The sequence below is a fragment of the Equus quagga genome, chromosome 17 (genome assembly GCF_021613505.1).
Source record: "Equus quagga isolate Etosha38 chromosome 17, UCLA_HA_Equagga_1.0, whole genome shotgun sequence".
Classification (NCBI taxonomy): Eukaryota; Metazoa; Chordata; class Mammalia; order Perissodactyla; family Equidae; genus Equus; species Equus quagga.
The window spans coordinates 38,873,945-38,888,429 of record NC_060283.1 but is presented as its reverse complement, the minus strand read 5'-3'; the positions used below and the strand labels follow the sequence as shown (position 1 = coordinate 38,888,429).

The following is a 14,485-nucleotide window of genomic DNA, read 5'->3' as shown; positions in this document are numbered from 1 at the left end:
GGGATGCTCTGACCACAGAGAGGCGGCTGTGGGCGCAGCATCCCCTGAGGCCTGCCGGCGTATGTGGGGGTGCGCAGGACAGGAAGGCCCCTTTCTTAAGGCTGCTTGCTTTGGCTCGGCGCATGAGTAACAGCTGTGATTTTGCTCAGTGCCGCACGGTGAAGATCTCCATCCTGGGGGATGAGGGCGTACCTGTGCAGGTGGACGGAGAGGCCTGGATCCAGCCCCCGGGGTACATTCGGATCATCCACAAGAACCGGGCACAGACGCTCACCAGAGACAGGGTGAGGAGGGCTGCTGGCGGGGGCCCCAACCGCAGGGTCCCAGTGCTCGCCTGCTGGCACACCGTGCCCCTTTCACAAGAAGAGCTGGGGTTTTTAACGTGTTGTTCTAGGAATTTGATTTTTTAGATGGAAAGATTAAGTGAACAGGGCTGCTATTTCTGAGACCGTTCCTCCTCCCCCAGCGTAAAGGAGAACTCTGCCTCCCTTTGTAGATGTTACCCCGCAGCGGCCCAGTAGTGTTTGCTGTTGGCAGGTGCCTGCTCCCCTCTCGAGGGCGCAGGCAACAATGTAATGCTGGCTTCCTGTGCCCTAGGCGTTTGAGAACACCCTGAAGTCCTGGGAAGACAAGCAGAAGTGTGAACTGCCTCGCGCTCCGTCTTTCTCTCTGCACCCGGAGATCCTGTCTGAGGAAGAGGCCACCCAGATGGACCAGTTTGGGCAGGCAGCGGGAGCGCTGATCCACAGGTGGGCTCTCCTTCCTGTGTGCTCCGCCTCCTCCCCCGGGGCACCTGGACCCCCGCTGGGACACAGGCGCGAGTCCCTCTATCTCCTTGGCTGGCCTGCCTCCCTCATGAGGCCCAGCCAGGCCTCCTGCCTGCCCTCGGCTGTGGTTTGTTTCAGAGCCAGCTCGTAGGTGTTAAAACCTGCCTGGATTCCTAGGAAGGACAGTCCCCTTACTGCCGCCTTTACTTTATTCTAGAGAGCAGATTTGTTGTTAAAAAATGAACCTTGTGGTTATTTAAAAAAAAAAGAGAGAACAGCCAAAGGTGTTTCCCTCTCTACTCGACCTTCAAGAAGCGGCTCCTGGAGCCACTGGGACCCTTCCCACATGGAGGTCACCGCTCTGCCGCTGTCCTTTCTCCCCACCACCTTGTGTGTCCACTGCCATCAGGCCTCACTCTGGCGAGATCGTTTCAGCCTGCTGAGCCTGCCCTCTCCGTGGCCACATCGCGACCCTCCTCATCTGCCATCCGGCTCTCTCTCATCTGCGCCCACCCGCTGCCTCAGCTCTCCCGCCCCGAGGCCGCTCACCACCTGTGCGCCTTGACCACCCCTCCGCTTCTTCCTTGCTCTCTCCTCTGCTCTTGTGGGAGCACCGTGGGCTCTGCGTGCCCTTCCATGCCATCCTTTTCACACCCTCTTCCCAGCCATCAGGCTCTTGGGCATTAGGTCAGTAGCTGCCCCGGTGCCCTGTAGGCATTTATGCTCAGTGTCTCCATTCTGGCCCCACGTCCTTCTGTGAGCATGTCCTGTGCACTGTGTTGTGACTCAGGTAGTTGGCACCACCTCTGCTCCACGCCCAGGCCACCAACCAGCTCCTCCCCCATAACCCAGTCAGTAACTGGGCTGGAGGACGTTATTTCTCAACTATGTATCCAATTCCTTGCTGTGCAACAGGCTTCTCGCTGCTTCCTGTCTCTACTGTTGTCTGTCCACTCAAAGCCTGTGGCAGCCCTATGGCCTGCTGGAAGGTTGGACTGGCCATGTCGTTGTCTATTTAAAGTCCGTCTGTGGCTCCCCGTGTCCCCAGGGTCAGGACAAGCCCACTTCCCTGACTCTCGGCTCTCGCTGTGGTCCACCCTGTCCCCGCCTGGTATTTGCGAGGGTCCTTCAGGACAAGGGGCTGCTGCCTGGGGCTGTGTCCCGGGGTCTGAGCTGCTTGTTAAACCAGGATTGTCCCCCCAGAGGAGGGTCCTGCCATCCCCACTCACAGAGCTTGGCAGGCACAGTTCCCTCCAAGGTGGCGTCTCCACGCAGCGGGCCTGCAAACTGCTGCTTCCCAGCTGCTGTCTGATGAGTTGTCAGTCTCATTTTGGGCTTCTTCCTCTCTGGTCGAGTTTCTAGAAAAACTTGGATTTGGACATCACATTTCCCACGTCAGTCCTCTGCTGTCTGCCGTCGGTCAGGGCGTTGTTGGCAAGGTCCCCGTGGCCGAGCCACGGTCCGCGTCAGCCCTCGGGGCTGAGCCTAGGCGTGTGTTCAGGCGAGGTGACGACACAAGCCGCCCCTTCGTGGTCTGAAAGTGCCATGTCCCTCTCTCTAGCATCCGGGAGATCGCGCAGTCCCATCAAGACATGGAGCAGGAGCTCGCCCACGCCGTCAACGCCAGCTCCAAGTCCATGGACCGAGTGTACGGCAAGCCCAGAACCACGGAGGTGCTGCGCTTCTCAGGTCTTGCTCCTCTGCACCCGCGGAGCCCTCGGACCTGCTACATGCGTATCTGTTCTGGTTCCTCCCAGGGGCTGAACTGCAGCTTCGTCCTGGAAATGGTCAGTAACATCAAAGCCCTGCGCAGCGAGACGGAGCTGCTGCTGGCCGGGAAGATGGCCCTGGTGAGCGGAGGGGCCCGGCCCTCGCTGGCGTGAGGTGGCCGCGGTCACACAGAGGGTGGCACGTCTTAGTCCAGAATTCTAGGCGCAGGGTTGGAAGGGGCCTCAGAGGCTGTCTGAGCTGACCAGTGGTTGGCACTCAAACCCTTCTGGCCACATCTCAACCATGCCCTCTCCACGGGTCAGACCCCTATGTCAGGAACGCCTTCGTCCTTGTAGACAGACTCCTGCCTTAGAAGTCTGCAGGGTGGAACTGTGCACCGTTAGCAGGTGGGTGGGCCCTTCCCAGCCCCGCAGGGCTTCTTGCCCTGCCTCACTCGGCCAGCCCCGGGAAAGCAGGGCCGTGGGGTCTTACTGAATCGCGGAAGCTAGAACAGGGAGACCCGAGAGATGGCCTGGCCAGCCTTCTTGGTTTAAAAAATGAGGACGAGGAAGGCCAGGGAGGCGAAGTGACATGCTAAAGATCACAGGCTAGAGGATAGTCCCCAAAGTCTAGTTTCCGTACCCTCTGCTCTCGTTCCAAAATACCACGCTGTCCTGAGATGTCACAGCTGCCGCGTCAGTGTGTCCTGCACTCTGGTGCCGGCAGACTGCTCCTGTCCCCGTTTCTGACAGAGGGGTCCCCAGGTAAACTAAGGCAGGTGGAGTATGAGCCCTGCTAGTGTGGTTTTCAGACAAGCTTGTTTGCTTCGTTATTTATGAAAGGAGAGTTTAGTTCTCTCGCTCGACACTACTTACAAGGGGAGGGTCTGCATTTGGCCCCTTAGCCGGTGCTCTGTGACTCAGTGAGAGGAGCGCAGCCCCCGGGGCGGACCACAGCTTGCATGGGGCATGGCTGTGGCCCCGGGCCTCCATGCTCGTAACCAGCTGCGGCTCTCTTCCCTCCCTGCCGGAGCAGCAGCTGGACCCCCCTCAGAAGGAGCGGCTCGGGGCTGCGCTCGCGGAGATGGACCAGCAGCTCAGGAAGCTGGCGGACACGCCCTGGCTGTGCCAGCCCGTCGAGCCCGGTGACGAAGAGGTACGTGGGTCCCAGGGCTTCCGCTCGGGCACCCTGGCACAGTGGCTCTTCCTGCAGCACCTGCAAGTCAGTGTGGTCTGTGCAGCTTTGGGGTTGTGATGGTGACAGTCATGCAGCCCTTGATACCGCTTCTCGGGACTTCTCTACTACAACGCCTTCAAGGCATGGAGACAGACCTCGGCAGGTAGGATGGAGCCGGAAGCTGGTGTTGAGAACCACCCTTGATGACACGGGTGCATGTTGCCCTTGCAAACAGAACTGTGAGGCTGAACAGGAAGTGGGTAGAAAGAAGGCTGAGCCCAGCCGCACTGTCTGCCCCCAGTGGAGACACATCGCTCGGATGGACGGCAGCTTCTTGGGAGTTTGTTGTCGACAGGGACAGAATTGGTGTGTGCCACTCACAGTCCCACTTTCCTTTTACACGCACTTAGAGATCCCAGCTTGCCACAGATCCTGTAGCTGAGACAGACGGGTGGGCGTATTGCACCTGGGGCTAGAGCAGGCGGGAGAGCCTAGGAGCAGTGCTGGTCGGATGTCAGTTTTCATGGGCAGCATGTGGACAAAGCACACCCCAGCCCACCTACCTCTCAGGGAGGGAGCCGGAGCCCGCCTAGGGCAGCACAGCCTCGCAAGGTGGATCTTTGTCTGCTGGACACGGATGGTGGGCGCCCGTGCGCTCCATGTGAGGACTGTGGGCAGAGGGGGCGGAGCAGGCCGGCGTCCTCTCTCTGGACACACAGGCCCTGCCGACAGGTGCAGACGCTGCCTGGACACTGACTCAGGCCTCCAGCTGAGCAGCAAAACTCAGCCCCTTAGAAAGGAGGACACTGGTTTGAAAAGCCAGGCCAACCAATCAAAATTGGTTAAATAATTATAAATATGATAAAAAATTTGCTTTAAAAGAAAATTATTAAAATAATAATATATGAACTATTCTACAGATTTAACAATAACATAGCTGTATAATTCCAGATTAAATTATCAAAGAGGACAGTGAGGTGGGGAGGCTGGAAAGAGGACATGCATAGAAGAGTGAAAGCACATTAAATTCCCCCTCTAAAGGTGTAAGAAGGTTAAAAAAGACCTTGACTTTGACAATTAGAGAAATGTACAGTCAGTGATGTTTTTAAAAACGTCAAGGTAGTTTCTAGTAGAATTGAAAAGATTTATGTCTTTCCAAATCACTACAGAAGACAAAAAATGTAATCTATATTGTAACAGAAAATGAGAAATCAGTAAAGATGTGGTTAACAGTATGAAAATAAAATAGAAAATGCTGTAGCTTTCCCTTGGAAAGCGGATTATTCTCAAATTGTGTTAAAAAAGAAATCTAACCGTATCCTGATCACAAGACTCAGTTTTCTCTCCTGTACCCCCAATAAAAACTTAGGAACCAGAGAGATTAAAAGCAAAACAATTTCAAGAAAACACATTAAAAACGCCAAAGAAACAATACTAATATAAAAATATTAGTGTAAAAAACACCTAAGGCAATAAATGATAAAAAGAGGATCACTTTATGTTGGTAAAGGATAATTTATTATTATACAGTCTTAAGATGAGTATAACAGTCTAAGTAACATAGCATCTAAATGAGTTGTTTAAAAATCTGTTTATTTTCCGATGTATGAGATTTTTTTCTAAGTATGTTCTTGTCATTGATTTTTAGCTGAATTTCACTGTGTTCAGAGGGGGTGGTTTATATGTTACTGGTCCTTTGAAATTTGTTGAGACTTTATGGCCCAGCAGGTGGTTAATTTTTATAAATGTACCTCATATGCAGTTGTGTTATTTACATCGTTAGGTCTTTACTGGGTTTTTTTTTTTTTTTTAAGATTTTATTTTTCCTTTTTCTCCCAAAGCCCCCCGGTGCACAGTTGTGTATTTTTAGTTGTGGGTCCTTCTAGTTGTGGCATGTGGGACGCCACCTCAGCATGGCCTGATGAGCAGTGCCATGTCCACGCCCAGGATCCGAGCCAGCGAAACCCTGGGCTGCCGAAGCAGAGTGCACGAACTTAAGCACTTGTCCACACGGCCGGCCCCCTGGGGTTTTTTGGGTTTTTTTAAAAGTCTTCTTGATCTATCAATTACTCTTGAACTCTCTGACCGTGAAAATGCAGATGTCTCAATTTATCTTTGTGGTTTTGCACATTTTTGCTTTATGTATTTTGAGGCTATGTTATTGGGTGAATATAGGTTTTATCATTATGTAAAGACCTTTAGTAATTCTTTTTATTTTCAAGTCTACTTGTTTGGTATATTCTTTTTGATACTTTTACTTTCAAGCTTTATTTGGAGTGTCTATCTTATAAATAGCATGTTGCTAAATTTGGGGGTTTCTATCCAGTCTGGTACTCTGTTTTAATTGGAGAGTTCAGTCTATTTACATTTGTTGTGATTACTGATATATTTAGATGTATTTTTACCACATTTTATGCTTTCCATTTTCCCCACTTTTTCTGTTTCTTTTAATTTCTCCTTTTTGATTGATGAGTCGTTCCTTCCTCCCACACAATTCTGTTTGTCTCCTCCACTAGTTTGGAAATACGTACTGTTTATTCTCTTAGTGATTACCCCCAAAATTTTAATTTGAATTTACATGCATAAAATATATAAAGCAAAAACTCTTTGAAACGAGAGTGACAGAAACCAGACTGCAGTGTGAGCCATCACTCTCAGTCCATGATTAATGATCGTAAAACAAACCGTATCACAGAGTCTGAACGGAAGAAAGTTGAAAGAATATATATATACGGAAATGTGTCACGATTCTCTACAGAGAGAAGTGTATGCTCTGTAGAGAGAATGTGCTTTCTCTTCTGTTGCCTGCAGGACATTTTCAAAGTCTGAGCCTATTCTAGACCAGCACTAATGACAGTGGAAAACTGATAGTACAGAAATTGAGAGGAAGAGTTTAGGATCTTTTAAGCAATTGATAGGAAATTTTATTTCTGTTGAAAATGATAAAAAATCGAGGTTTGTATTTTGTATGTCCCTTTTGGTCTCATTTTCCTAGTAATTTATTTTATTTTATTCCTTAAAGTCCCAGTCTGCTATGGACTGGAGATCTTGCGAGCTGGCTCTTTTCCAGGGGTAGTTTGGGGACCACAGTTCTAGGCCACCAGGAAGCCTCAGAGACTAACTCAGAGCAGCTGGTCCCAGGTGTCAGCTGTGGCCCCTTTGAGCCAGGGCCCCGCCCCGCCCGCCCCGCCCCGCCCCGCCCGCGCTGGCAGCTCCTCCTCCACGCAGATTGCCTCTGATACAGGGGGCTGAGAGTTTCTTCAGTTCACAGGCAGCAGCAGCAGCTGCAGTGGGTGCTTGAGGCCTGGTGCATGGCTGCACGTGACCAAGCAACCCCACTTGTTTGGGACTTTCAGGTCTTAGTACTAAAAGCTCATGTCACAGGATTGTGGCTGCAACACTTTAAGCCTAAAAATGTTTTCAAAAGAAATATCACCAAATGCCGTACAGGTGCCACAGAAACAAATACAGACCACCCCAAGTCCTCCTGGATGTCTGACCTGCTGCCCCCTCTAAGCCATGCGCAGAGTGGCCTGGTTTCTGGAGTTGCTGGGGTGGCCTGGGGAGACGGTGGAGGTGTTAGTTCTTGCAGCAGCAGGTGGGAAATTGAGCAGAGGGCACCCGAGGGTGGGTTTAGTTACAGGACCAGAACTCCTCTGCAGCCTCAGCCAAGCAGGGAGGGCCGGGGCAGTGTGACTGCAGACCTTCGTCTGATGGAGCCTGAGGCCAGAAACTGCAGCCTGCTGTCCTGGGAGTGCAGGGAAAGCCACACTTGCTCCTGGGGCCTCCTGGGCCCCAGGGCTCCTGGCTTCTCCAGCCTCCTCTGCGGGCTGCCTTCCAGCTCGGCGCTCCCCGCTCTGGGGTCCTGGCCCAGCCTCACCCTGGCAAGGGAAGAGACGGGGGTGAAGTACACGGGGAAAAAGGAACCTTGGAGGCAATGGTGCCCGTTTCTGCCAGCATAAAAATAGGAAAATCGTTTATTCGAAAGCCAAAAAAAGTGCTAAGTCTGTATCTTTGAAAGAAAGCAAAATAAACTACCCTTTGGCAAATATAATCAAGGAAAAAATGAGCAAAATGAAGTGATAAAGGAAACATAATAAGAAACTAAATCATTATATTCAAAGAAATGCTAGTAAATCAATAGTTTCATCAAAATTTTAAAAGTTTTCAGGAAAAATTTAAATTACACAGATTGATGTCCGAGGATATTTTATAAAGAATAGCCACAGGACAACTTGAAAAAATAATCTAAATATTACCTCCAAAGGAAAAATGTCAAGGAATATGTAATTTCTACATATAAGAAGCAGTATCAGAACTAGAAAAAGAGGGACATTGTTCCAGTTCATTTTTTTAATTGTAAAAAACATAAAGTTTACCATCTTTGTCATTTTAAGTGTACAGTTCAAGTACTGTTAAGTGTATTCACATTATTGTGAAACAAATCTCCAGAAGATTCAGTTCATTTTTTTAAAGGTAACACATCTGATTCCCAAATTCAGTATTATCAGTGGCTCCACAAAAATAATTTCCTTAAATCAAATAGTTGATGAAAGACATTCTTATAAAAGAATTCCAGCTACGGGCTGGCCCAGTGGCATCGTGGCTAAGTTTGCACGTTCCCCTTTGGCGGCCCAGGGTTCCCATGTTCGGATCACAGGTGTGGACCTACACTGCTTGTCAAGCCACGCTGTCGTGGCATCCCATATACAAAATAGAGGAAGGTTGGTACAGGCGTTAGCTCAGCGACAATCTTCCTCAAGCCAAAAGAGGAGGATTGGCAGTGTTTGTAAGCTCAGGGCCAGTCTGCCTCACAAAAAAAAAGAATTCCAGCTAGAAAGTACAGAAAGATTAAAAGGCCATTTTGCATCCCCTGGGGAAACATGGGATTTAGGTAGCTCATCATTGGATGGGGGCACCTGTGGGGGAGTAGGGGGCTGATTCACTGAGAGGACAGTGCCACTGTGACATCCTCATGGACTGGGCTGGCCAGCTCCTTGGCAGGTCCACATGGGGAGGGCGGGGGGCGTGTGGTCAGAGCCAGAACGGGAGCTGTCTCAGGACAGATGGCTGGTTCTCTCCTGGTGAAGGAAGCGGGGAGGGACCGGGAGCCACAAGAGCCGAGTGCCACTTGAGGACCTCGTTAGGGTCCTGATTCACACAAGCCAACTATGAGAAGACCCTTTGAAACAGTTGGGGAGATCGGATACAAATGAAGTCATTAGGTCCGATGGCGGGGTCAGGTGGGGTCCCAGGGCTGTGGTTACATTTTAAAGAGTTTTGGGTTGCGTACTGAAGTAGTCATGGGTGGAGCAATTCGATGTCTGAAGTTTGCTTTCAAAGGGCAGGGGAGACGGAGGAGGATGGCGTGTCGATAGCCTCCGTCTAGTCTCCCCGTCCCGGGGATGGATGAATGCCTGCGGTAGAGGTCAGATGGATCTAACACCGCGTACGCATTGGAAAGAGGAAGGCGACACATCAGGCCGGGGCTTTGGTTCAGTTACGTCGGAGCGCCTCTCCCTGGGCCCCCCGCCCCCGGCGGGCACCCGGGAGCTAACGGGCCTTCATGGAGCAGCCGTCGGAATTGATGATTTCGCCAGGTGTTCTCATTTGTGAGAACAGGTGTCCGCAGTCACCGGGGGCAGGACGTCACTGTAAGAAGTGTCCTCCCTAGTACGAAACGTAGAGACCATGCCGCGCCCTTGGTAGGAGGTCGTGAGGCTCCCCGTGTGAGGCTCGGCTCTTCCGAACCCTCGGTTTGCTGCAGTCAGTGCAAGTCCCTGTGGGGTGGTTTTCAGTGGGACCAGATGTCCCTGGTGGATTGAAAGCATCTCGTAAGCTGCGAAGTGTGACCGTGCAGGGGTCAGGGTGGGGGCGGAGTCGACCGCACCCTTGCCATGTAGGGAAGGGGGCTGTGTTTGTGAACGCACGGTACAATCTCGGGATGTGTGCTTGTGTCACAGGAGAGAAGGTGCACAGGCCGGCCGGAAGGGCCTCCTTGGCTCTGCAGCTCCCAGGCTGGGCCCGTCCCTGCCACCCACCCTCCAGGATTCCACCTCGGGGGGTAGATGCGAGGAGAGAGGCAGAGCCGGGCAAAGCTTGGCCTAGAAAGGGGCTCGGAGTCCCGGCAGTGGGAGAAGATTTAGTGATCGCCACAGGATGGACTGATGTTCACGTCACCTTCACGAGGTGGCTTAGTCACACGAGAAACGCACGTTATAACACGAAAAAGCAGTGTGAAAATAGACACTGTGATCACGGAAACCACTTTTAAAGGCCTTAAAAATGAACAGTAAACACAGACTGGAAATCAAGGGAAAAGGCAAGAATGAAGGAGTCTGGGGACAAGGCATCTTTGCCGCCTCTGAGGTGGGACTGAGGCCTTGGTGCGTCCGGGTCTGACCCCTGTGTTTCTTGCTTTCCCTGCAGAACGTGATGCTGGATCTTTCCAAACGCAGCCGCAGTGGGAAGTTCCGCCTCGTGACCAAGTTTAAGAAGGAGAAAAACAGCAGGAACAGAGAAGCGCGTAGCCTCCTGGGAGCCCCGGGTACCCTCCTCTGTCCTTCTGCCGGCTGCCCGCCGTGGGGCCCGGCCCCGCTGTCTCTCCTGTGCTCCTGGGCCCCGGCCTGGTCCCCACAGCCCTGTTGGCCTGCACCAAGCCGTCCGTCTGTGGCCCCAGGGCTGCCCCCTTGCATTCCTGCCTGGCATTGGCTCCTGGCCGTGGTCACTCCCTGCCCTCAACTTACTGCCCGTGCAGACTCTGGGTGACAGCCTGCCCGAGATTGGGGGTGCGAGATGGGGAGGAGGACAGCAGAGGTGACAGGACAGACACAGAGCTCACGCGCTGGGCCTGCTTCCTCTGAGGGGCTGCTGGTCCCCATTAATCGATCCACTGATTCAGGCGCCCCGCCCCCCCGCCCCTGTGGGCAAGCGGGGCCCCATGATTGTGGCCGGTGAAATCAATAGGAAATGGTATTAAAGGACATTTTTCTTTTGGGTCAATAAATTGGGGCTTCAGATCTCCATCCCAAGTGTTGGTCCTGAGCACAGCTGTCCCCAGCACTCTTGCTGCTGGGCGGCCCCACACCTCGATCTGGGGCTGACGTTTGCTGCCAGGACGGGGAGCTCCCTTTGATTTTTCTTCTTTGCATGTTTGTCCAGAAATTGGGTTTCTTTTAATGATGGTGGCTCTGATTACATGAAATCTCTGTGTGTCTCCCTTCCTGCTCTGGGCCGGAAGTGAAATGAACCCCCAGAAGGTAGAGGGAAGGCTGGCATCAGCTGCCCAGTCACATGGATGTTTCCCTCGTGTTTGGTGGTGTCTGGTCCCTCCTAGGACACGGGGGAAATGTCCCGAAGGCTCATGGCCAACCCAGCAGGAACAGACACCAGCTCCTCCTGCAGCTCACGCCCGTTGAGAGCGGGTGGCTCCCCTGCCTCTTTCTGCACTGCTTGGGGCCGCGTTGGTGGCTTCGGGGATGGGTGCCTGCTTCTGGGTGTCTCCTGCTGGCTGCTGGCACGTCTGGGTGCCGGCTGCCGCCTGCCGGTGCAGGGCTCTGGGCACTCACTGCACTCGTGCTTTTCCGTCTCTGACAGTTCACCTCTGGGGGACAGAGGAGGTTGCTGCCTGGCTGGAGCACCTCAGTCTCTGTGAGTATAAGGACATCTTCACGCGGCATGACATCCGGGGCTCTGAGCTCCTGCACCTGGAGCGGAGGGACCTCAAGGTACTTCCATAGCGCCTCCCAGGGACCGCTCCTGGGCGGCCCCGCGGCTCTCTTCTCTGTGCCCTCTGCCCTGGCCATGTCCCAGCATCAGGATTCTCTTCACGGTTCTCGGGTCTTTGTGCATGACTCGGGGTGACAGGCGATGTGGCCGAGAGGCCGCCCCCACCACAGGCGGACAGAAGGGGAGAGCTTGCTCTCCTTGGCCCGGGTGGACAGTGAGTTCTTTCCACACTGAGACCCTGTTGGGGACACAGCCCTGTGCTCATGGGTCAGCTGAGGGGCCCTGTGTGGTGACACCTTCTGGGTGAGGGGCCCAGCCCTGGGGCTCCCTCTGTGGTGACATGTCCATCAGAGTCGAGAGGCCTGTGTGGCTGCGAGTGCTGGGCTCCTCTGGGCCGTATCCCCACTGTCTCCTCGCCGCTGCGTGGGCCTCGGCCTGCACCTCCCTCCATCCTGGGGAGCTGCGGCGTCTGGCCAGTACTGGGGGCTTCGCTCAGGGTAGCGTCCTGAGAGGGCGGAAGGCCCCGAGGGCGTCCCGGACAGTGGCACTCCCGGGTCACTTCATCCACTGCTGCCAGACCTGTGCTTGTCTCCATCTTGTTCTGTGTCCCTTGACGTCAGTGTTGGCTCCCTGGGGGGGTGTGGCGGGCATCTGCATGATTGTCACCTCTGCCCTTCCCGTCGTGTCACCGTCCTCATCGTTTTCACCCTCATTTGTTCAGAGTCAAGTGGCGTCTGCTGTGGTGCGCTGGGCCTGGGCTCTTCCTGGGCTCTTCCTGGCGTCAGGGTGGCTGTCCTCTCTTTGCAGGACCTCGGCGTGACCAAGGTGGGCCACATGAAGAGGATCCTTTGTGGCATCAAGGAGCTGAGCCGCAGCACCCCTGCCACCGAGGCCTAGCCTTGGCCCTCTCAGCCTGTGTGCTCTGCTCCTCCCGCGACTGAGGCCGGGCACAGCGCGTGTCCCTTCTCATGGTGCTACTCCCCTTGCTGGCGACAGGACACCTCTCAGACACCAACATAGCTACCTGTGAAACCACGCCTTTCCACCGGCCTCGCGTGGGCACATGCACCACCACTGCTCGGGGCAGGCCCTGGGCCCTGGGCCCCAGGCCGTCGGCCGAGATGGCCTGTCAGGGCCGCACACCGTTGTCCTGTGGGTTCCTCTCCGCGTGCCCTTTAGTGGCGCATCATGTGGCAGCATCTCCCGAGCCTTCAAACGCCGGCCCAGCCACGGCATCCCACTCTGGAAAGTTCTGTGCCCGCCAGCCGCTCTGGGGTCTCCATGGCAGCCCCACAAGGCCGCCCTCTGCTGATGTCCCTGTTGAGTCATAGGGTGTTTGACGAGGTCCTGCCTGGCCTGGGCTGCAGGGACTCGGATGCGTTTTCAGGCCTGCGTTTTAATTGACCTGAAGCAAGAACTCCCTCCTCAAGCTGGGTCGCTGGGTGGTTATGCGCTGGGCCGCGAGCCCCCTGTGTGTTGCCGGCCCCTTGTCCTGGTTCATGCTGCCACCGCTACCTGAGCTGCAGGCATGGGGACGCTGTCCCCTCTGTCCCCAGGATGCCATAGCCCCTGGAGTCCTGCAGGGGCCGGGAGTGGATGGGGGATGCGTGCGTCATTCAGGAAGCTTCCCGGGCTGAGCAGTCCTGGGGGTTGTCCAGAGAGTCTCCGAGCCCGTGGTGGCTCCTCACCCCGTGCCGCCAGGCCTGTGTCCCCAGGGGGTGCCCTGGCCTCGCTGCCTCTGCCTTTCCCTTCCCCCTTCCAACGCAGCCGCACCTGCAGGGCTCCCCATCCTGGAACCTGGCAAGGGGCCCACTGCCCGGCCCAACCCGACCCGCAGGGAGGCGGGTGGCAGGCAGGGTCGGGGCCCCGTGGCTGGCCTCACCCTGTCGTCTGAGGGGCGCTGCAACCTCGCCGCCTCTGCCTGCCCCCGGCTCTGCGGACCCTGCTGCTGGTGCCCCGATGGGGTGCCCGGCCGGCCCGGCCTCTGGATCAGTGGTCCTGTGGGGGCCACGGCTGCCTGTGCCCGTGAGTGGAGGGGCAGGGGTGGGGGTGGGAGTCCCGCTCTGCAGGTGCCCTCAGCTGCCCTTGGAGGTGTGCCTGGGGCAGCTATGTGTCCCTCCCCACCGCGTTGTCCTCTCTCCCACCACAGCCAGTTTAGATGGAGGCAGGTGGGGAGAGCATCCTGCCACCAAGGTCCCCCGAATACAAAACAGAACAGGCTGACAGGTGGTCACGAGAGCCACGCCCGCAAGACCCCAATGGCTCTGCCCTGTGGCCTCAGGCGGGGCGCCCTGGGGTTCGGAGGTCCTCCGGGCGGGCCCTGGACGGGCTGGGACTCTGGTGAGGAGTGTGCAGAGGGGAGTAGTGGGCCTCCCGGGGCCATGTGGCACCAGGACCACCCCATGCCCTCCACGCCCTCCCCTTGGGAAAGCCTTGGGTTTGGGTCCAGCGTGGAGTTTAAATGACTGTGTTGTCACTGAGTAAAGCAACGCTGTTTACGTAAAAACCACTTTTCTCATCCTAGTCAGTCGGTCAGAGGTGAAGGGGATGGCGTGATGCTGTGTGACTCCGTCGGGGAGGGCCGGCCCCTCGCTCAGTGTCTGTTGCTGCCCGGCCGGTTGTCCCCCTGGGTCCCGGGGCTCTCGGTCCCGTCAGTGTAGAGGGAGGAAGGCAGAGTCTTGGACATGAGGTTTTGTGCCCTCGGGTGGGGCTTCCCTCCTATTTATGATCCTAATTTATATGGCGCCCACCATGGGGCGGACGCCTCCCGCATTGCTGTGTACATACACACCTGGGTTGTATATACGTCGTTCTGTGTATAAATAAAACGAGCCTGTTTTTGACCTTGCATTCTCGATGGCCTTGTCGTCTCTCTTTGTGCCTGGACGGAAAACATCGGTTGCCAAAGTCTTTGCAAACTGGATTCAGAATTACGCTTTTCAGCTGCTCTAAAAGTAAGTTGAGCTGGTGGCGGCTGAAGGGCAGGACGGACGCCACTGTTTTCCAGGGCGTGGGCTCTGGGGTCTGGGATTAAAGCCTCGGCAGGGAGGCGGGGCCCTGGGCAGAGCCACGGTGGCCTCGGCCTGGCCCACTGAGCAAGGGCA

The 14,485-nt window shown here is 55.1% G+C and overlaps 1 protein-coding gene across 5 annotated transcripts in view; it reads left to right on the top strand.

Moving 5' to 3' along the window:
• Positions 1-14,229, top strand: part of DGKD (diacylglycerol kinase delta) — a 75,671-nt gene extending 61,442 nt beyond the window's left edge. For 4 of the 5 annotated variants that reach the window (XM_046643820.1, XM_046643823.1, XM_046643821.1 and 1 more), the window contains 8 exons: positions 150-284; positions 598-749; positions 2,329-2,440; positions 2,525-2,617; positions 3,513-3,632; positions 10,083-10,200; positions 11,250-11,380; positions 12,189-14,229. In XM_046643820.1, coding sequence (XP_046499776.1) covers positions 150-284; positions 598-749; positions 2,329-2,440; positions 2,525-2,617; positions 3,513-3,632; positions 10,083-10,200; positions 11,250-11,380; positions 12,189-12,278 — 951 coding nt within the window. In that variant the 3' untranslated portion in view covers positions 12,279-14,229. Of the gene's footprint in view, positions 1-149; positions 285-597; positions 750-2,328; positions 2,441-2,524; positions 2,618-3,512; positions 3,633-10,082; positions 10,201-11,249; positions 11,381-12,188 lie in introns of those variants that run through there. The other variant, XR_006885805.1, reaches the window with a different exon arrangement.
• Positions 14,230-14,485: the final 256 nt, after the last annotated feature.